This window comes from Cladophialophora psammophila (assembly GCF_000585535.1).
Source record: "Cladophialophora psammophila CBS 110553 chromosome Unknown aczJe-supercont1.23, whole genome shotgun sequence".
Taxonomy (NCBI): domain Eukaryota; kingdom Fungi; phylum Ascomycota; class Eurotiomycetes; order Chaetothyriales; family Herpotrichiellaceae; genus Cladophialophora; species Cladophialophora psammophila.
In genome coordinates this window covers 348,542-370,489 of record NW_006912944.1, presented here as the reverse complement: position 1 = coordinate 370,489, position 21,948 = coordinate 348,542, and the positions used below count along the sequence as shown (strand labels likewise).

General features: G+C 50.4%; 6 protein-coding genes across 6 annotated transcripts; 4 read left to right on the top strand and 2 right to left on the bottom strand.

Moving 5' to 3' along the window:
- Positions 1-281: 281 nt before the first annotated feature.
- Positions 282-1,239, top strand: A1O5_11107 (uncharacterized protein; the record flags this gene model as incomplete). Its single annotated transcript, XM_007751680.1, has 2 exons — positions 282-368; positions 421-1,239. 2 exons carry the CDS (start codon positions 282-284, stop codon positions 1,237-1,239), a joined length of 906 nt encoding a protein of 301 aa, XP_007749870.1.
- Positions 1,240-1,946: 707 nt separating this feature from the next.
- On the top strand, positions 1,947-3,701 carry A1O5_11106 (4-coumarate-CoA ligase; the record flags this gene model as incomplete). The annotated part of the gene is made up of 2 exons (XM_007751679.1): positions 1,947-3,001; positions 3,059-3,701. The coding sequence occupies 2 exons, from the start codon at positions 1,947-1,949 to the stop codon at positions 3,699-3,701; spliced, it is 1,698 nt and encodes a 565-aa protein (XP_007749869.1).
- Positions 3,702-6,059: 2,358 nt separating this feature from the next.
- On the bottom strand, positions 6,060-11,588 carry A1O5_11105 (uncharacterized protein; the record flags this gene model as incomplete). Its single annotated transcript, XM_007751678.1, has 2 exons — positions 6,060-11,463; positions 11,515-11,588. The coding sequence occupies 2 exons, from the start codon at positions 11,586-11,588 to the stop codon at positions 6,060-6,062; spliced, it is 5,478 nt and encodes a 1,825-aa protein (XP_007749868.1).
- Positions 11,589-15,716: 4,128 nt separating this feature from the next.
- A1O5_11104 (uncharacterized protein) lies at positions 15,717-17,005 on the top strand (the record flags this gene model as incomplete). The annotated part of the gene is made up of 3 exons (XM_007751677.1): positions 15,717-15,870; positions 15,928-15,978; positions 16,059-17,005. The coding sequence occupies 3 exons, from the start codon at positions 15,717-15,719 to the stop codon at positions 17,003-17,005; spliced, it is 1,152 nt and encodes a 383-aa protein (XP_007749867.1).
- A 184-nt stretch (positions 17,006-17,189) lies between these two features.
- Positions 17,190-18,080, bottom strand: A1O5_11103 (uncharacterized protein; the record flags this gene model as incomplete). The annotated part of the gene is made up of 1 exon (XM_007751676.1): positions 17,190-18,080. One exon carries the CDS (start codon positions 18,078-18,080, stop codon positions 17,190-17,192), a length of 891 nt encoding a protein of 296 aa, XP_007749866.1.
- A 403-nt stretch (positions 18,081-18,483) lies between these two features.
- On the top strand, positions 18,484-21,778 carry A1O5_11102 (regulator-nonsense transcripts 1; the record flags this gene model as incomplete). The annotated part of the gene is made up of 2 exons (XM_007751675.1): positions 18,484-18,752; positions 18,808-21,778. The coding sequence occupies 2 exons, from the start codon at positions 18,484-18,486 to the stop codon at positions 21,776-21,778; spliced, it is 3,240 nt and encodes a 1,079-aa protein (XP_007749865.1).
- Between the last annotated feature and the right edge of the window lie 170 nt (positions 21,779-21,948).

Genomic DNA, 21,948 nt, shown 5'->3' with positions numbered 1-21,948 from the left:
GCCTCGCTGGTTTCACAACTCGTTTCGTGCGAGTTTACACTGTACATTATGCGATCAGCACGAAAAAGGAAGCTGTGGCAATGCCGCATGCTTGGTCATGGCGTGTGGAAGAGCAGTATTCACAACTTCAACCATAATTTAAAGAAGTCTTGATTTCACCCCGCCCTTGAATTCAACATCAGCATCCATCACGTTAAATCTCATCGCATTGCATCTCAACATCCTAACACAGAGTACTTATATGAGGTAGATTCCAACATCCATTGGACTTTGCTATCAACATGGCTTTCAAGAGTACACTACCTCCGTTCGAAAAGCGGCCTAGGTCGCAGTCTAACTGGCCCAGCGCTAGCACACGACTATTTTATGTGAGTCCCTTTGATAAGGCCCCTTTGTGGTTCAAACCACTGACTTACCAAGGCCATCCGCGAAAACTTTTCCGTGTCGACATGGATGCTTCTTGGGGCTCTGCTACAGTCCCTTGTAATTTTGGTCATACCCCGCTTCTACGCCATGCTTCCCTCTATTCTTGTCCTCGGAGCTCGTCTAGCAGAGACTATGGCCATTACTTGGGGCAGGAAGAGGAACCATTATCTCGACGATGCTCTTCTGTACCGCACTTCTCCGCAGATCCCGGACGAGGATGGCAGTTTCCACGAGGAAGCATCGGAAGAGAAACTAGCCGTCTTCATGTTGGGAGCCAAAGTTAATCACCCCATGGGGATTTTCGCGCCGAACGTCAAGACGGTTGGCGATTATCTGACCAAGATGATCGAAGATCTCGAGGCCGAGAACACCGACCTAGGGTTCTATGGCGGCTCCACTTGGACCAGCCAGGACAAGAACGGCGCCACGGAGGTGCTTAACCTCAGTTACTGGCGGTCCGCAGAGGATATCCACAAATTCGCGTACGGCGACCTGCATCGCGAAGGCTGGGACTGGTGGAACAAACATGTCAAAGAAAACAATCATATCGGCATCAACCACGAAATCTTCGAGGTAGACCGCAAGCATTGGGAGGCCATCTACGTCAACTTCCAACCGACATTGCTGGGCGCGACAACATACCTTAAAAAAGGGGACAAGATGATGGGCGGCACGGTCGAGGACCAATGGATTTCCCCTCTCATTGGTGCCAGGAGCGGCAAGCTGAGGAGCAGTGCCGGTCGATTGGGCAGAAGACCCGAAGAGCTGTACGAGAAGCATGGATTGGCCCCGGGGGCCAGTTACGAGGCGTGAACTACTCAATTTGAGGGAGAAGGGTAAGGATTTCTGAATGAGTACAGAGATCCTTTTTGTAACGACTTGGACTTTGGGCACGGTGTCTTGGAGTTGGCGACCAGGTGTTTCCCACGATAAAATGTCCCGTATGGAGCCGAGAGAGTCTCTGGTCAGATCTTTTACCTAGAAATTGGCTTGTATTACCTAGCGGCGAGGTCACTTCAGACTGAATGACATTTAATAATAATAAGAATGCCGTTCTTCCCCGCATACAACATGCATTAGGGACTTTGTGCACCCTGATTCACCGTTATGCATCTCCAGGTCTTTCAGTCTCCCTTAAACAAACCTCGGCAACTTGAACTTGGTCTCGTATTCACCTCCATCCTTTTGCTTTGTACCTGACTCGTCGCTGCTCGTCGCCCAGTTCTGTTGCCCCAGAAAAGTCTCATTGTTGGTTTGAATGTGATTCTAGTGCCTTTGACTAGACTCGATCTCATCCGACTAAACTTCTCTCCATTCACTATGGGCCTCGGCAGCTACATTGACTGGTGCTTCGGCCATCCCTCTCATTCACACTGAATCCGTCTCGGCTAAAGTCCACCAAACGAAGGCATGTAGTTCAGTGACTCTGACAGGGGCGAATTACTATAGCACATATAATACACAATCGACCTGTCGCCTCATTCTCGTCTTGCGGCTTCCCTTGATCTTCAGTCTTCACCATGCCATATAAATCCAACTGGACGGTGGCCATACCGCAATGCTCTCTACCGACTTTCCTGTTCAAATCGCCTACCACGCCGCTGGGTTCCAAGCACGCATTCTCAGAAGCCGCCCGCCCAGACACGCATTACCTGACTCGCGACCAATTTCGGCTATGGGCTCAGCGTTTTGCACTTGGGTTGCAGCGGTCAAAGCACTTTAGAAAAGGAGACCGCATTCTGCTCTTTAGTGGCAATGACCTCTTCGTTCCAGTGGTGTTCATGGGCGTCTTATGCGCCGGGGGCATATTTTCTGGAGCGAACCCGACATTTGTCGCGAGAGAGCTGGCACATCAGCTGAGAGACAGCGGCGCAACATACCTTCTCTGTGCTGAAGGGTCACTCGAAACCGGTATTGCAGCCGCGAGACTAGCTGGCCTGGATGTCGCCGAGAGGGTCTTTGTCTACAACTCCAAAATATCCGATGGAGAGAGCCAAGGTCTGAAAGGTTGCAGATACTGGAGTGAACTTGTGGCGCCGGCAGAAGACGCCAGGGGATTTCAATGGGATGATCTTACAGGACCAGGGGAATGTGACACTACTCTGGCTTTGAACTACAGCAGTGGCACAACCGGTGTTCCCAAGGGCGTCGAGATCACCCACAAGAACTACATTTCCAACACAATACAAGTGCATGAAATGGCCAAACTCGACCCCGATTATGAAGCGCGCAACGCTCGTGCCTCGTGGCTCTGCTTCCTTCCGCTGTACCACGCGTATGGGCAGACATTCTACATTGCCGGTGCATTCAGCCGTGGGGTGCCAGTTTATGTCATGCCCAAATTCGACTTTATACAGTTTCTGGAATATACACAGAAATTCCGCGTCACAGACTTCACGCTCGTTCCCCCTATTGCAGTCATGTTAGCCAAGCATCCCGCAGTGGAGGAGTATGACCTGAGCTCGGTCGAGAATATCGGATCTGGAGCCGCGCCGTTAGGCCGAGACGTGTCGGAACAGGTTGAACGGCGGATAGGAACAGGCTTGAACTTCAAGCAGGGTTATGGCATGACCGAGTAAGAAACACAGGGACATGGCTTTAGTGCCCAAAAAAAAACTAATGTGTTCGTCAGATGCACTTGCTCCTTTCTTGGCTGGGATCCCAGGGAAATATCCTTGACTAACTCAGTTGGCCAGCTTAACCCTAATTGCGAAGCCAAAATAATGACCGAAGATGGCACCTCCGAGATCACAGCTCGCGGCTCCTCTGCGGTGGGAGAATTGTGGTGTCGTGGACCAAACGTCATGAAAGGATATTGGCGTAACCCGGAAGCCACCGCGGGTACTCTAACGCCGGACGGATGGCTGAAGACGGGCGACATCGCCTATGTGGACTACGATATGTGTTTCTACATAGTCGATCGGAAGAAGGAATTGATTAAAGTGAAAGGGAATCAAGTGGCGCCGGCCGAGCTAGAAGCCTTGTTGCTGGAGCATCCTGGAATAGCCGATGCGGCAGTGATAGGTATGCCGACCGAAGACGGAGATGAAAAGCCTCGTGCATTTGTCGTTAGGCAAGTTGGGCCGCACGGGAAAAATTTGACGGAAGAAGATGTCAAGAGATTCATCGAAGGGAAGGTCGTTCGATACAAACGACTGGCCGGCGGAGTGGAATTCGTGGATGTTATTCCGAAAAATCCTTCAGGTAAGATCTTGAGAAGACACTTGAGAGACGCAACGCGAGAGAGGATGAGAAAAGAGGGTGTGAGACTATGAACCAGGCCAGGCAGAGGCAAGAACATATCAAGGCTGGCGCTTCTTGCAGACAAATTCAGGAGGGAAGTTGCGCGCTGATTTGTTGACAATCAGAGAAGCGGGCATAAGACTTGGGATGGCTACGAAACGACAGCGTAGCGTTGAGAATTGACATAGGGTAAGAGAGGGTTGGGCACGCCACACTATCTGATTGAAGCGAGCCTGAGACCGAAGGCACAGTCCAAACAAGGCTTATGTCTTTCAGTAGCAAGGCGGATATTGGCAGACGCACAGGAGTCTGAAGAGCGACAAGGACCAAGCACCAAAGTGATATCTCAAGAAGCATCCATCACACCCTTCTCGTGATTCAATAAGCTAGCGGTAGATATCCAGCCATGTATCTTGACGCAGCGAGTATCAAGAGCAAAGGAACTCATCTCAAAGGCAAATTCTCCCCTCACATACTGCGTAAGCTGCTCTACGAGGCTGACACCAGATTGCCACCATGAAGCTGCTATACGATATAGGAAGTTGCATCTTCTCTAGATGGGGCGGACTGGTCGATACTACTCTACACCTATTTCATTTTCCTCGTGTCCATCGCTGAGCTAAGTCTGTGGCGGGAAGGTTGGTAGTCATTCGAAAGATGTTGGCCAGCCTAAAAGCGCCCTTTCTAGTATCCACCAATGCCGTCTATGCTTCTCCCTCTGCCAGGGGACCGCCGAGCCGAAGACTGACTGATCTTTTGCTTGGGAGTACTGATGAAGCGCACGGCTCGTCGTGGATTACATATCTTAGCATTTGTCAATGTATATACGAACGGGGCTATTCTAGTCACGCATCGCTGGCAGGGGTAGAAAATGCCTGGCTATGCTCCATTCTGCAGGCTGACCTTGCCCAAAGTCAGCCTGGCAGTCGCACGGTGAATGTCTTCGGATAGATCCCAGTTAGGGAAATTTCCATCGAAAACAGATCATGCCATGCACAATGGACGGCCCGAGCATATACTCGAAGGTATAGATTTGCCGTCCATCGATGAGCACAGGCTATTCTACCAAGAACACCCGTCAAATCGCCGCCGCCAAAGCTGCTATGAAACCCCGCAAAGTCGTCTTCGTCAATGATCTCTCCTGGATTAAAGTGGACAAGAAAACCCAGATATTAAAAGTCAGAGCTCATGCGAGGGTCGGCGGGCTTAGAACGCTCGAGTTGCGACAACAGGCTAGCCCATCGACCAAATGTGTTCGAAGGCGCCGCTACCACGACCTTTTGCAAACGTATCCCTGCCTGACAGACTCCGACGAGTACCCCACATTGGAAAAGCTAACCGTGTTGGCACTCATTCTCTACTGCTCTGCCAACGTCTGCAAACTGCGCCTTCCCTCCAGACATTTCACAGCCGTATCCGTGCGGGCGACCAGTAATTTGTCAAAGACACCCACACCAGCGACGGAGCCGGAAACGAAACCTCTTGTTTGGGTGTCCATGGTGATTGATTCCTGGAGGTCGAGAGCTGGGCAGATGAGGTCGGCGGGCATGGATCTTTCCAAGGTACTTCAAGCCGAGATTCCTAGATATGAAGAGCTAGAAAAACGTGGCTGACGTGTAGTCAAGATTCTTCTGGCATGAAGACATGGAAAGGTTTGTTAGTCGCTCATGCGCTGATGCCTGAACTTTGTCACGGTGTCAGTCTTGCCCAAACCGGCCGCAGTTGAGAGAAACAACGATCTTCTGCTCTTTCTCCTCGGGACAAGATGACTAGCCAATCCCATCCCCCAGACCTTGGGTAAGTGCGAAACAGTTGAGCAGGTAGCAGTTACAATTCCAGCGCCGCTGGAAGGAAAGATAGCAATCGTTAGTGGGGAATCGCGAGGCATAGGGTGCAGGAATTGCCGTTGATTTTGCATCAAAAGGATGTATCCCCATTTCAGGCGCACATGCCGGAAGTCGAAAAGCCATGGAATCGGTATCGAGAAAACTTCGAAATATTAGCTAGTCCATCCAGGTAGTTGCTATTCAAGCACATTGGCCCACCCACAACCGACGTGATGAGATCTAAAAAAGCACTGCCAAACTCATATGTAGACAAGACACTCGGACAACACTCAGTTGAGAAGAAGTTTGAAGAAGCGGAGGGCATTATGCCTCGTTGGTATCGAAAGCTTTCTCACAGCGGCGGCCCCAGACGAGTCAAAGCGAATCTCATCCCTTCAAATGGGGGAAATTTGCTAGAATTATTACAAGGCCGACAGTAAATCGGGACGCACAATCCCAATCAGTTGTCGATATCTCTCTTTTGTGATACCCGCACAACGCCTGCGCTTGCTGGAGCTTACTGCAAAATCATCGTCTGAAATTCAGTGTATAATTGAGTGGAAGTTACTTCTCGTCTTGGTCATCATCCGTGCTCAATGCAGACAAGGCCATCCTCAGCTCCTCCACAATCTTTGCATCCAGTAAATTACCGCCCTTCGCGTTTTGCCAGCTGATTTCTCTTTCTTCAGATGGTACGGTAATCTTACGTCTTGCCTCTTCCTTCATTGCTAGTACATCACGTAGGTCTTCTGCTATCGCCTTCCTGTGCTCGTCGTAGCCCTTCAGTGGAAGCACAGTTTCAGAATCAACTGCAGCGGACGCGCCAGCATTACGGAATGAAGAAAGGATGCGTGAGATTAGAGCTAGAGTCGTAGCCTCCTTCGTCATATCTAGAGTTAACACATAAGGCCCAACATAGCTTGTTTGGGGCGTAAGCATTAAGCTCGTGCTTGCACGAATAAGTTGGTTGGGGAATCGATTGAGAAAAGCAGATATCTCAGGAGCAATAGCGCCACCAATGCCATAGAGGAGATTTAGGCACAGTGGAAGTAATCCCTTAGCCCACAAACGGTAGAGGAAGCTGCAGTTGAGTCGAGTATCAGCATGGGAAGCGCCACCGGGAACACTTTGAAGTGATTCAGACGTCTTGGAGGAAAGGAGCCGGTTGAGGACTCCCTCGACGGCAAGCTCTTCCGCGACAAACGGTAGGGATGATATGGAGGCCAATAGCTGAACACAATATTCAGCGTAACGGGGTTGAATATCTCTCTCCGATCCGCCGATGATATGAGACCACGAATAGAGCAGGAGGCATGCCGAGATGATACCAGAAGAAGATAGACGACCCGACAACTCCACAGAAAATTGAGGGAGACTAGGAAGTCTGAGAATAGTTTGAATAAGTGTCAGCAAGAGCAGTATGTCACGTGGCCCGATGAGGTCGTTTTCGTAAGCGTCATTGGTCTTCAATTTCTTTTCTTTTTGATCCTGAAGGGCAAGAACAGCAGATTTGAACCCTTCTGCCACGATTTTAGTTGCGATCTCGAGGAATCTCATGTTTTCCGGATCGAGAGTAACAACAGCCGTGGAGTTACCGGGAGTCATGGTTGGCTTTCGCTTTTTGTGGATGTGAAACTTCATGGTCATGAGTAGAATTGAGACGATCGATCGCCAATACATGAGGTCGTTATTGAGGATGGCTTGTTCATAGGACCCATTTCTGAATCTGACAGCATCCCAGGCGGGCTCCAACAAGCCGGCAAAGTCAGAACCTTTGACACCGAACGCAACCAGTTCACGCAGCAGGACCGTTACCAGATCCGCCCGTGTTTGGAATAGTGTCTCGAAGAGAACTTCAGACGGATAAACCCGAGAATTTGCTCGTAAAGAGTGTCGGATAATTTTGGCCATCGATTTCTGGACCTCGCGATCCTGAACGAAGAACCTGCAATGATCAACACAAAAGCGCTGGAGGCTTGAGAGCAGCACCAATTCGGAATCCACGGCTGAGAGGTTCATATTCGCTCGCCTAAACTCTGCTGAGAAAGACTGGGTACTGGGCGCCCCACGTGCCCCCTGCCAGTACGAGTCTTTGGCCAACAACTCATCTGCATATTCGACATCGTAAAAGAAGTTTGAACCGTATTCTCGCTCAGTTAAGCCGGCGCGTTGAATGTCGGAAACTATTAGCCCATTATACTTGGCGGCAAAGTTTCGACGCATATTGGTGTGTAATGAGGAGTTGTAGCTGGAAACTTCGACGGCATTTGATGTGAGCCAATTTAACAAAGGATAGAAGGTTTTGACGGCGTTGAAGTCTCTTTCGACTTTGGCATGATGAAGATGAGTTGTGGCAATATCCGTGACACAAGCCGCGATCAAATTTTGCTGCGCCAAATCCATCTCATTGTGACGTTTGGGATCAAAGCTGGTCACAGATAAGACAATCATAGAAAAGAACTCAGACGAGGATGAGAGATCCTTTGTTACCCAAGACCAATTTTGCTGGGCCTCCAGAATGAATTCCAGCATTGTCCTCGAAACGTTTCTAGGAAGCGTTGTAATATCTTCCATCTCCTTCTTGGCAGATTGGAGGAAAGTTATCCCGTGAACGCACTTAGTAGGCATCTCCCCTGACTTGGTACCTTTGGAGTTGCCTGGAGCAGTGCCAGTCAGAATAACCATGGCCAGCCATTGCTGAGAGTCCTTGACTAATAAAGTAAGGAGCTTCCAAAGTTCAGCACGTTGTTCTGGAAACTCGGACTTCTGGTCAAGATGCCGGACAAGGTTGACGAAGTCGACGCATGAAGAGGAGCCTAGATGGCCGAGTAAAGAGGAAGTCTGGTATCGCTCCACGTATCCTAAGATGGAACGCAGTAACCTCAAACAGGGAGTGCGGACGGAAGACGGGCCTTGGAGCAATCGAACAAGGCAAGGCACAACGTCAAAAATATTCTCCGCAAGCATTGACAGAGGTAGATCTTGTAACTGGCCGTACCGAACAAGCAGCAGTGCCAATGACAACATAGCGCTTACATATCGGTTGAAGAACGCTTCGTCGGCTAGAACAGACCGGTCAATTGTGCTGGTTATGAAAATGAGTCTTGGGATCGGGCTCGGGACAGCATCTTCAGGATCTGAAGATAGAAACGAAGCCACAAGGTATCTTGCCGCTCCAGCAAAAGACGTTGTCACATTGCTGGGGGACACTATCGAGATACCGAGGTCGAAAGCGTAGCGCAAAATATCGCAAAATGATTCGGTGATGGACGTGCTGATACGCATCTGCTGGGCTGGATCTTGAAATGACCAATCCGAGATGTCTTGAAAGACTTGGAACATGATCTCGGTCGCAGCTAATAGCATCGGACTTTGAACTCGCCATGCTGTGGATGCCGTTGGGTTCCGTAATGAAGCTCCGGTCGTTGATGAAAGACCATGACCAGAGTCCCTGAGCGCCAAACTGATTAGGGACTGATATAGATCTGTGCACTCCTCCAGAAAATCAAAGTTTCGGAGCGGAGCTTCCACTACGGAGACAATGCTAGGAATCGGTGATGAAGCTGAGTCGTGACCAAAGAGACTCGTTCGATTGAGGTTGGACCATATCAGATGTGGCTTAACTCTCGTGAGGACAAAGACGAAATGAATACAAGACGTCATGATCCGACAATCAAAGACTGACGCAGACCGACGCCGGAAAGCCTGCAACTCTTGTTCGAGTATGTTAAAGATGTAAAAGACCACATCTGTCTCCGGACTGAGATTGCTGCTGGCTTCGTCTAAAATCGAAGCGCAATGCTGTTGAGCATGATCCGCAGACTGATCGTAAGAAGTGCTGCTCAGAATAGTTGATAGAAGAGTTGCTAGAAGACCAATGATCTCCGAAACCACTGCTTCAGGATCTTCAAACGGCGACAAGGAGGTGGCTAGCAGTCCCATATAACGCAGCTCCAATAGCTGCCCCATGTATGCGAGACCCGAGAATTCATATTGCCACCGGATCACTTTCGGGGAGGCATCGGGGTCAGAGATGAGCTCACCAATCGCACCGGCCGGGATAATGGACGTGGTTACTGGGTCCTGGTAGGCGTAGGTTAGCAGCTTGTGCTGTGAGAGATCCAGCACGTTGACTGGCTTGTTGAGAACCACGAAGCTGCCAATTTCATCCTCACGAGTGGTGCTATAATCAATGCCTTTGATCGCTGCTTGAGTGAAGGATGCGAGGCTCCGGAGCCGAAATTCGACATATTGCGTGCCATCCTCACTAAAGATCGGAGCTTTTGCCAAAGTTCGAGAGAATCGTAGAAAAGGCAAACACTCGTAAGGAAATCTGGCCGCCGAAGTGTCGTAGAATCCTTCCAGAAGAAATTTGTCTTCGATGAACTCCATTGCGGGTTCATAAAGTTTCTTCTCGGAGGAACTGTCACGATTCGCTGACAGTAAAGCTAGCTGCGAAGATACCAGCTCCGGAGTATATCCCAAGAATGACTGCGAGACCGCGATGAGCTCTTGCATTGCTTGGAATTTGTAAATGGCGAGTGTTGTTTTGGGTTTACCCACGGAGGCAGTGAGGAGTGCAATGTATTCAACAAGGTGGCATTGATCGATAGCAGCGTCAAGTAAAAGGACTGATGGGTCTTCGTTTGTGCTGAGCGTCGTGAATCGATCCATGAGGTCTTCAAAAATCGTTGGCTGGAAAGAAGCGCCCCCACCCGATGAACTTCGGCGTCCAGTCGCCGCATCAAACGTTGCAATTCCGTCAATGGTCCTCTGAATGTGGTGAGTCTCTCTGTTTTCCTTGATAGCAATGCCTAGCTGTTTGATCTGATGAACAACAACTGCCCAAGCTAGGATTGCAGGACCGGCTTGTATATCTCCCATCGCGGCTTCATTGGCAAGCAGCTCATGTATTTGAAACGCACAGTCGAGATCAAAGAAGTACTCTCCCCGCGAGCCGTGTCGAGCTGTCTGACCAGACGACGCCGTTTCGTTCAAAATAGCGACCGTGGAGCCCAGACTGAGGAGGGACAACGATACTAAGGATGCTGTGGATTGTATTTTCTGGATTGTCGCAAGTTGGACGTCAATTTCGGAGTTGAAAGACGCAAAAAACCCTACCGACGACATGAGCTGCAGCCAGAGAAGGACCGATTCCGAGGACGGCATCTCGTCTGAACTCCGCAGCCTCACCAACAAGATTTCCAGGACCAAACTGATCATCTGCAGGCTGCATGTATCTCCCACATCTCTAAGGAGACTTAGTTCTGGCTCATCTAACTCCCATGAACGAACGGATTCAAGAGTCTGCAGCTGTTCTCGGATATACTTGACACCATTCGCAATGTCTTCGGCAAGACCGTATCTTCCACGTCGTAGGATTTTTGCGAATGTCCTCTGGGGTCTCGATGGCGACGTCTCACCCAGGTCCGGTAGTAGGCTGACATCCCAAAGCTCCTTTCCTAGGCGCAAAAGCAAGACTTGTTGTCCCAGATGCCGGCGAATCAGGCGGGCCCGGTGTGCATTTCGAGAATCTATGAGCGCTTCGTCTCTTGCCAGGGAGGCACCCCGCCCTCGAAAGTTCCTGTCGACAAAATCCGACCCAAGTGCGTCTCTGAGACTGGCCACTTCAGCCTGGCAGAACCCTTCTCGCAATCTGGATTCAGAGCGATACTGCCACTCCAGGATGGTCAATCGGAGAGCCTCCTGTTCTTCGAGTTTAACCTGTTTGCTGAGCCACAAGGCATCCTCCTTGAGCTCGTCGCGACTGTAGTGTCCATCTGAAGAGGCGGGTATCGCCAAAACTTGGGAATCGAAGGCATTCTTTGAAGAGGCTGAAGGCTGAGGAAAGGAGGGGAATGTAGACTCCAAAATTTCTTTAATGCGGTACTCAGATAGCAACTTGCTCACAAATTCTACCCTTGAGTCGTCATGGGAGAAGAGCGCGTCAAAAAGATCGTCCCAAGAACTGTGGTTCGTCGTTAGCAATGTAATCAATATTGCTGCGGAGGGACTTTACAGAAGGAGGAGCTCGCCAGCAAGACACTTCTCGACATCAGGAAGATAAGTCGGATTCAGCGACCTAGACGCCATCTTTTGAGGAGTAAGCAACCTTCCAGAAGTGACATTGAGGGAATTGTTGGTCGTTGAACAATTAGTTGTACTGGGTAGACCAAATGTTGCAACAAAGCGCGTCGCAGGCAGCCCTAATGCTCCGAAGTAGTTGCTGTGGCCAGCTCTTGGCGTTCTGCCATGCTCCTCCGTGCTACGTCTCTTTCCTCTTCTGTACCCGGTACCTCACCTTGTTCGCCCTTCTACAATAGCTCACCGTTGCTCACTGTTCATGATAGAGTCCTTTGTCGACCACAGACCTATTTATTGCCTAAGCAGGTCACACCAACTCTGCGTCTCGCACTCTGCGACCTCCAATGCAGGTATTACTTGGGTAGCAGAAAGGCAGGTAGGCGAGGTTTGGGCACCCTCCATTCCTAACGAGATTTCACTAGGATCATTCCTCAATGTCGTCCAAATGATCTGAACACTGACCAACTTAGATCAGGACTACTGGCACAGAGAGAGTCCTTCCGAATCTGACAGTTGCCCATGTATGTCCCAGACGCTGCTTTTTCTCTACAAGCGTTGCCTCACATAGATCTTTGCAGAACCCTGATCTCAGAGGAAGGTACGCCATACAACTAAAACACTCGCCAGTTCGCCAGTTCGCCAGCCGCCTCGAGTTCCCGTGGCTGGATTGAGACTGTGCATGATGAATTCCTGCTTGGACTTTAGGATAGCTTTGACTTTATAATGACCGTCATCTCTTGCGGCGCAGAGAATAATCCACATCAATTCGTGCACCGTCCAAACATCAGAATGCTTCATTATCCAGGTTCCTATTCCCAAATCCGAGGGCGAAGATCCAGTTCTTCCCTGCCCGTCCACGAGAGATCACGGACTACTTGTGCGAGGCTGCCTTCAAATCATGCGTCGCCGGAATAGCTCTTTCCTCGGCGCAAGCTGCCTTTGTATTACCATCTGACGGACCTTTCATCATTCGACTGATAAAAACCAGCTGTTCCTACCTCATGTCCATCTTCCACTGACCGGAGTTGAACAGCTACAATGGCGAGGACTTTACCTCCGAAGTCTATCGACCGCAACTCCCAGAAAACGGAATATTGTTCTATTACAACGAATGCGCCAAATAAAAGCGATGACAGTAAGCCTGCCAACTCCGTCCTAGGATTGCACTCTCTGGTTCAAAAGCTCTACAAAGATACGATCAGCAAGTTTGCAATGTCTTCCGGTCATCGATGTAACCTCAGCAATAACCAGAGTGATTCCAGTCAGAAAAGCACCGCAGACTGTAAAATCTAGAACAGTGGGGAGCGCCGACGGCGTGTCTGGGCGCACCGTGCATCATCTCGAGTCGAACACTTCTATCACCTATGTTTGTATCTTGAAAGCTTCTCGTCCTCTGTTACAGAATTCCAGTGAGATCAACCATCGTGGGGCAAGCGGTTTAAAAGAGCAATCCCAGATCTCAGAGACCCATCTTCCGTATGCTTCCCACTAGTGAGCCGTCGCAATCGGAAGATCGTCAAACTTTTGGAAGGTCTCAAGGCGATCTCCTTAGCCACGGCTGCTAATTAATTTCGCATAAGTTTTGCTTTCCTTCCATCACTGCTAAACCAGGCTTCTATACCGAGTACCTATCCCTCATTCACTTTTACTGCTGCGGTTTACCATTGTGAATTCATCATTAGATTGCACCTCGCTTTTCTATATTAAACTGGTAGAGCTGCTTAATATACCCTGAAGTTTCCTCCTAGAGAGAATACTCCTTAGCGCATAGCATCATTTTCCAGAACGACCAAAAAAATCGGGTTGAACCCAGCCTGATTTGAACAGACAACCTTTCGATCTGGAGTCGAACGCTTCACATATTTATTAGTCTGGAAGTCACATAAGGGAATTACAAATCGGGACGTACCGCTACCGTTGCGCCATAGGTCCTTAGATAAATCTACCACTAAGGTGTGTTTCTGATGGAAAATTTCTGTATTTGCAACTATATCAACAATAATAATCGCTGCCCCCACCATATGCTTGGCAGGTTTGTTTCTAGGCCCAGCACCAGCCGCAACTACTCGGTAGTGATACCACGAACCAACTATAAACACAGAGAGGCATAAGGCCAAGCTGTCTTCTCGTGATCGTCAGAATATCTACTCGAATGTCTCATGAGATGCATTCAAGAGGCATCATTGAGAGAGCTTGAGAGTGCCCTCGGCAGACGCGAACTACGAGAGGAGGAACATCAAACACCCTATCTTGACAAAGCTTTTGCCGCCATATTCAACGCTCGATATCGACAATTTTGTCTCCACTGCCTTTGTATACGGCCTTTGACATTTTCAAGTTCCTCAGTGTGGAGCGAACTTTCCACACGTGTTCGCTATTGATATACATCTCCAAGGACATCGCACACCAATCTTGTAAAAGTGGTTTTGTGGAGATGCTACATGTTGCATTGGCGTGCAGAGGACCTTCCGGAATCGAGAGGGCTTTGACATCCATATTGCTAATGGGCACAGGAGCTGTGGCTGTAGCAGAGCAGCCGCACGTCGCTCTCCCCTACGCAATGTCTTAACAGGTAGCCTGATGAAGCAAGATCCACCGACCGGATCACAGTTAGGCCAAGCAGGAGCGGTGCAATGGAAAGCGAGCAGTCTTGGGCATAAAATATCAACCTAATGAGCGAAATTTACTCCAAGGAAATAGGGCAGGAGTGGAATGCTTCATATAGGAATAGGAACTGCAACTGGGACGATGATTACAATAGTAGGTCTCTGCGCATGATAACTCTTGGCTCCCCAGCAGGGTCATAGATATCTCACATAACTATCTCACTTGGGCGCAGCGCAATGAGTTACATTGAAGACCTGTTCACACACTCTAGAGGCGACTACGAAGTCCCGCCAGGTGAGTGCCAGCATTAGAGACACCCATATGCGCCTTTGTCCTGTTCACGATTCTTCTGAGCTTCACATCTAAGGTGGGCTTCGCTTCACTGAGCGACAGCCGTTGAGCCAACGGAGACGCGTTCTTCGTACGGACAAAATTCCTTCTTTTCGAAGCCGCTGCATCGTGTCAATCTGAGCATAGTGGATCAGCACAAAGGTCGCTGGGTGGTTGAAGGAGACTGATCCCGGCTTACATAAAAGGCTGTAAGTGCTGAAGAATGCAGCCTCGTCAGGGGTCACAAAGAAGTCACGAGTCACCAGATCGAGCCTCGCGTGGGTGTCGTTGAAAGCAAATTGCAGGATATGGCACAGTTTGCGGCAACAGGTCTACCTTCATGGGTTTGACTATAGTACCCAGCGATAAAGATCAGGTTGTCATATCTCTACAGAGGATGATAGACATTAGTGAGACCCCGATAAGCGGAGTTCATGTGTTGTTGACGACGACACGTCGAGGACCAAGATCCGCCGCACTTTCTGAATGAAGGTCAGCCAGTCCTGCTTCGGAGATTGGATCGAAGTCGAGGGAAGGGGAAATTGGAAGAGTACATTATAACTTGCCTCTATCCCCTGCCTCCGTGTCGGTGCCGGTGACGTCTGTAGAACTACTCTCTCACGATATATAAAATCGATGTCGATATGGCCTTGTTGTCGATGTGAGCTTTGCTAATGGCAATGCAGAACCATAGAAAGCCCTTGACGGTTGCCAAGTTGGGCGCTGGGACAGGAGTGGTAGCGGCCGGAGATGAAACTGGACGAGAAAGTTCATAGGCGCAAGTGGGCGGTAAACGGGGCAACGCCCCGTTTTATATCTAGAGGAGGGCAAGTCGGGGGAGTTTGGAAAAGGAGAGCGGTCAACCTACGACGACAATGAAACACAGGTCGAAGGTAACCATTTTCGGTCCTGAATCGGGACGAGACTGGCTAGGAGGAACTCCAGGAAGCGCAGCACGCAGGAGACCAGGGACCGCAGGGCCCGGAGTGAATGAAAGGTGAAGCGGGTGAGTAAAAGGTTGAGTGAGTGAAGGTAAGAGGAGAGTGAGAGGAGTGTGAAAGGGTCGCGCCCGGTAAATTTCTATATCATCTGAGCTCGCGGTAGATTTTTCACTGCTTGAGCGGCCAAGAAAACCGTTCTAGGATATCGGCTCTACAAGACTGAAACCAACCCGACGGAAGAGGACGATCAATCAGAGCCATGACCAAGAACAGGAGGAGCAGTTTCGGTGTCAACACCTCCAGAAATGGAAAGCACAGAACGACGGAGCAAGGGGCACATCGAGCAACGAAGCGCAGGATAGCAGACGCAGAAACTGCAGGCCCCACCAAGGACAAGCGCGTTGAGATGGCAGGTACAGATCCTTTCTTTACGGTGGGCTGGTTGTACTGTCAAGACTGACGCGACATAGGAACCGAGATCGATGAGGCGTGTGCGCAGTTCGAGAAGACGGAGGGTGTCCGTAAGTTCTCTCCTTGTGGACTCCAGAGGTCATCCTTCATTCTCATTCATCTACAGAGTCTGACTTATCTTCGACCACAGGCGGATATCGGCCCTTTGTCGATCAAGAGGGCTTCGTGTACCTCCTCACATTGGTGAGGAAGGACATTCTGAAGAATCGATTGAGGAAGCATCGCATCAAGGTTCGTTATGCGCCTCATTTCCCTTCTCAGCACGGCATCAATTCCCCAATATGCCGCCAAATCACAGAGAAGCGTCAGGGCTCGAATGATGGTGAGTCTCCTGTGCAGTATCTGAGCTGCTCACTAGTTAACGTAGCCGAAGGCAAGCCTTTCGGATGCTCTGAAGACTCTGGGTCAAACCTAAAACTTCCCCCTTGCCCAGTGCCACTGTACTACTTTCCCAAACCACACCCATATTCCTGGAACCCTGTCATTGAAGGTTCCCTGCCTCGATACCTCAGGCCATCAAATCCTAAGCTTCGTGTGCACATCCCTGATCCATGGGCTCTGAGCCTGCAGCTGTTCGAGTCAGACTCGCTCCCAGTTAGCACCGTATCTACCACACGCAACTCTTCCGCTTCGAGGCTCCCAGCAGAAGCCAGCTGCCGGGATGCGAAGTCGTATGCCTGCTACTCAATCTTCACGCGATCGGGACAGATTCATGTGCAGACGCTGGCCCCCGCTGGCAGCACGTTTGATTTGGCATGGGACATGTTCTGTGATTTCTTCAACAAGAGGGTGGGCGTCGATTGGAAGAATCTTCACAATGAGCGGAGGAAGGGCATTAACATCGAACGACCCTTGAGAGAGAAATTTCGCGGTGAAGATGGAGCATATGATTCCGGTTGCTTTCCTATCTCGAAGCCAACCAAGCCACAGTTTCGTGATGAAAGAGGCGAGGCATTGGTCGAGTCCATGGGGTCCAGGAGCAGGAAACCCAGCGTGACGGTACTGATCAATACAGGTGAGCCGATTATGGATTGCCAAGTGGAAATTCAGGCGAAGACTCCAGAGGGTGGATGGTGAAGCCGTCCTGCTCATCCAGACATGCTGAAAACCGTCCACTTGCAATTTGCTGATGTCATATGGGGAGACGGCCACAAATCAATGCAAAACATGGTGCGCCAGCTTTGGGGGCTGCCAACAGCCATTTTGGGTCCGTGGATCGATCTGGATCTTGGCAAAGACATGCGACTGTATGGGGTTGAGTTCATAGATAGTCCTTCTTGCGGCTAGTTCTCGTGTATTGGGTCAAAGCCCATTCGACTTCGCCGCCAGAATCCTTCTCCAGAGTGCCACCTCTTATCTCGAAGCATCTCATACTCATTCTGGGCCCGACTTCAGCCAATTCGACATCCCTGTAGCCAGTCTGCACGAAAACGTGATGGCGCACCTCGATGCTGTCCTCAACATTCTTGAAGGTGACCACTCGGTTGCCGACTTTATGTGGGCCATCCCGGGGAGGGAAGATGTGTTTGAGGATCTGCACGACTCTTTTTCCCAGCCGTGTCGTAAATCCCTCGAATATCAAATGGGGATAGGACTCGGATACCGTCCCTCTGGATGCATCAGGGATATCTGCTCGGAGGACGACGTTGTGCAGAGAAAAAGAAGCCGTGGGACCATGAGGCAGGTGCGAAATAGTCATTGCAGTAGGAGTGCCTCGATGTTCGTGGAGCAGGATAATGTCGGTGAGAGCCGCAGCCTTTGCGCTAGCAAGAAGATTGGGTAGAATCAAGTTACCTCGATTCAGGCGGATGGAAGTAGGCAGGAGTAGGCGAATTTCTTTGGAAAATGTTGAAAGACGAGTCGAAGGGCTTCGGGAGGTGGTGACCAGCGGGCGAGGGTCGGAGAGACCAGACAGCATCGAGAACTCATCGTCCATAGACTCTTGTGCAGCAGCACTCTCGAGATCCAGAGATTCATCGAATTTCAAATCCTTGCGCAGGGAATTGTCATTGGCAATCGACAGGTCGAGTGGTTTCCCGGTAGCAAGCGATTTTTTCAGCAGCGCCCGCTTCTCTGCGATACTAGCGTCTCGCAGTTGAATTGCACGACGGTAGAGATAGTCCCGACGCTCGCGGGCTTGCCGACGGAGCATTGTGGTGAGCTGAGAGGGGCGAGGAGAAAGGAATGAGGGAAGGTCAGGACCAGAGAAAAATGATGTTGTCGAATATAATTTTGGTGGAGAAATTTCGCCGCACTTGATCCGCATCGCAACCCACCCATATTCCTCCATCATTCACTCTCCTCTAGCCACCACTTCACTGCACCTCCTCTCCTACTAACCCCCGCATGTTCGACCATAGGTCCATAACCGTCTTTGAGAACTGGAGACTGTCGGAGGGGTGTGGAATCGCGACATCTATGTGAATACTGGGTGACCCTCTCGACTGCGCCGATCGGTCACCCTTCGCCTCAACCTTCTACCCTCGAAACCGGCCAAATTTCCCTTTGATGCGAGGCTGTTCAGGAAAATAAACTGCAAAGACAGGTCCTTGAAGATGGAGGCGTTCAGCAACATGGGAAACCACTTGGTTTCCAACTCCGCAGCCGCCATCAACGCCATCGATGACATCTCGACAGTTGATCCAGATGAGAGCGTCCTCAGCCTGGCTAAGGGTCCCAGAAGACGTCAACATGACGACGATGAGTCCGAAAGCATCGAGGAAGATGACCTTGAGAGCCTCGCTTCTGCTGCAGTTGATGCGAACGGCAAGAAACATGTCCAGAAGGCGGAAGAAGAGAAGGAGCTGCCTCCACACGCCTGCGCGTACGTCACTCCTTCGCTGGGATTCTATACTGGACATCATACTGACTGATCTCAGCTACTGCGGCATCCACAATCCAAGCAGCGTGGTGCGCTGTCTGACATGCTCCAAATGGTTTTGCGCCGCACGTGGAAATACTTCCTCCTCTCATATTGTCAACCATCTAGTTCGAGCCCGCCACAAAGAAGTCCAACTTCATCCAAGCAGCTCTCTTGGTGACACAGTCTTAGAATGTTACAATTGCGGGACAAAAAATGTCTTTTTACTTGGCTTTATCCCCGCAAAATCAGACACCGTCGTTGTCCTTCTTTGCCGACAGCCTTGCGCTGCAATGCCGTCCTCCAAAGATATGAATTGGGACACTTCAAGATGGCAGCCTTTGATCGAAGATCGTTCTTTCCTTTCTTGGCTTGTCGCACAACCTACCGACCAAGAACAACTCCGTGCGAGACATTTGAGTCCTCAAATGATTGCGAAACTGGAGGAGCTCTGGAAGGAAGATGCCAATGCCACCATCACCGACCTTGAGAAAGCCGCAAACATTGACGACGAGCCTGCTCCGGTCCTTCTGCGCTACGATGACGCCTACCAATACCAGAACGTATTTGGCCCCTTGGTCAAGATCGAGGCTGATTACGATCGCAAGTTGAAGGAGAGCCAATCGCAGGACAATCTTGTTGTCCGATGGGATCTCGGTCTCAACAACAAGCACTTGGCAAGTTTCGTTTTGCCGAAACTTGAATTGGGCGATGTCAAGCTGGCAGTGGGAGACGAAATGCGACTCAAATATACTGGGGATTTGCGACCAGCCTGGGAAGGTGTGGGTTATGTGATCAAGATCCCCAACAACCAGTCGGATGAAGTCACAATTGAGTTGCGATCAAAGGGTGACCACAAGTCCGTCCCAACTGAATGTACACACAACTTCACGGCAGACTATGTTTGGAAGGCCACATCCTTCGACCGTATGCAGCTCGCCATGAAGACCTTCGCTATCGACGAGATGAGTGTCTCTGGCTACATTTTCCACCGCCTTCTCGGCCACGAAGTTGCTGCAGCTCCCATGAAGACCCAGCTGCCCAAAAAGTTCAGTGTACCTGGTCTGCCAGAGCTCAATGGCAGCCAAATCAATGCGGTTAAATCCGTCTTGCAGAAGCCTCTCAGCTTAATTCAAGGCCCACCAGGCACTGGCAAGACCGTGACATCTGCTACCATTATTTACCATTTGTCCAAGATAAATGGCGGCCAAGTCTTGGTTTGTGCGCCCTCTAACGTGGCTGTCGATCAGCTTTGCGAGCGCATACACCGCACGGGACTGAAGACTGTGCGAGTGACTGCGAAATCCCGAGAAGATGTGGAATCGTCTGTCGGATTTCTCTCCTTGCATGAACAGGTCCGCATGAATGACAGCAACGTCGAATTGGCGAAGCTGAATCAACTCAAATCAGAGTTGGGTGAATTATCAAGCCAAGATGAGAAAAAGTACAAGTCGTTAACCCGAGCGGCTGAACGAGAGATTCTGCAGAATGCTGATGTCATCTGTTGCACTTGCGTCGGTGCTGGGGATCCCAGACTTGCTAAGTTCAAGTTCCGCACCGTCCTGATTGATGAATCAACCCAGTCAGCAGAGCCGGAATGCATGATACCCCTGGTTCTTGGCTGCAAGCAAGTCGTCCTTGTGGGTGACCATCAGCAATTAGGACCTGTCATCATGAACAAGAAAGCTGCAAAGGCCGGTCTTAATCAATCTCTCTTCGAGCGTCTCGTCATACTCGGCTGTGCGCCGATTCGGTTGAATATCCAGTATCGTATGCATCCCTGCCTGTCGGAATTTCCGTCAAACATGTTCTACGAAGGGTCTCTTCAAAATGGCGTTACCGTGCAGTACCGTCTCCGGAAAGATGTGGATTTCCCCTGGCCCGTTCAAGATGCACCAATGATGTTCTGGTCGAACCTTGGAAACGAAGAAATTTCGGCGTCAGGTACCTCATATCTCAACCGTACTGAAGCGGCCAATGTGGAAAAAATCGTCACCCGCTTCTTCAAAGCTGGCGTGAAGCCCTCGGACATTGGCGTCATTACCCCGTATGAAGGCCAGCGCAGCTACATTGTGAGCTCGATGCAAGCCACCGGGTCGTTCAAAAAGGAAATGTACAAGGAGATTGAGGTCGCTTCGGTCGACGCTTTCCAGGGACGGGAGAAAGACTTCATCATCCTATCTTGCGTCCGATCGAACGACCATCAGGGCATTGGCTTCTTGAGTGATCCCCGTCGCTTGAATGTGGCCATGACTCGAGCCAAGTACGGTTTCGTAATCCTTGGTAATCCCAAAGTTCTGTCAAAGCACCCGCTCTGGCACTATCTCTTACTACATTTTAAGGAACGCAACTGTCTGGTCGAAGGCCCTCTGAACAACCTCCAGGTATCTCTGCACCAATTCAGCCGACCTAAACAGTCCTACCGGGGACCACAACGTTATCAAATGGCGTACAATCATGCTAGTCATATGGCGAGCGGTATGATGAATGGTCGTCCGGCTCCGCGCAATGATTACCGTGAGCCAGCAGGCTCGGTCGTTGGTTACATACCGGATGACGTCTCTTCCATCCATTCATCGGCCATGGGCGGCGTAGGAGTTCTAGCAGGCTATCCACCAATGTTCCAAGGATTCACGCCCGATGCATGGCCCACGCTTCAGAATACTCACGCTCGTCGTCAAAACGGAGTCAAAGTAAGGGCAGTCCCGAGTAGTGTGGCCGGAGAATCTACAGTGGCGACCGAGTCCGACATCACCGGCAGCGTTCTTGGACAAGGTGGAGTCAGTCTGGAACAATTGTCCATTCATGACACCAACAAGCAGCCAAGTTACAACCAGGCCGATCGACTAAAGAGATATGTCGAAGGGAGTGTCCCTGCGCCTGGCGGCTATGTGTCCAACCACAAGCTCGGCAAGGTTGTGCATGAGGACGAAGACGCCAGGAGTGTTTCGACCGCATTTGCCAGTCAGGTTGGTGGCAGCTACGACTGATATCACTGCGGCCCGACGACGAAATTTCCATGACAGCGGAGAAGAACGAGCTCATCTGAGCATCTCTTACGATGTGTAGTCATCATAAGCACGAGGCGCCACCCCTCCAATCGGATGCCGGCCAGTGACTAGACGAAGCATTTTATCCCGCGCTACGAGCAGGCCATGCT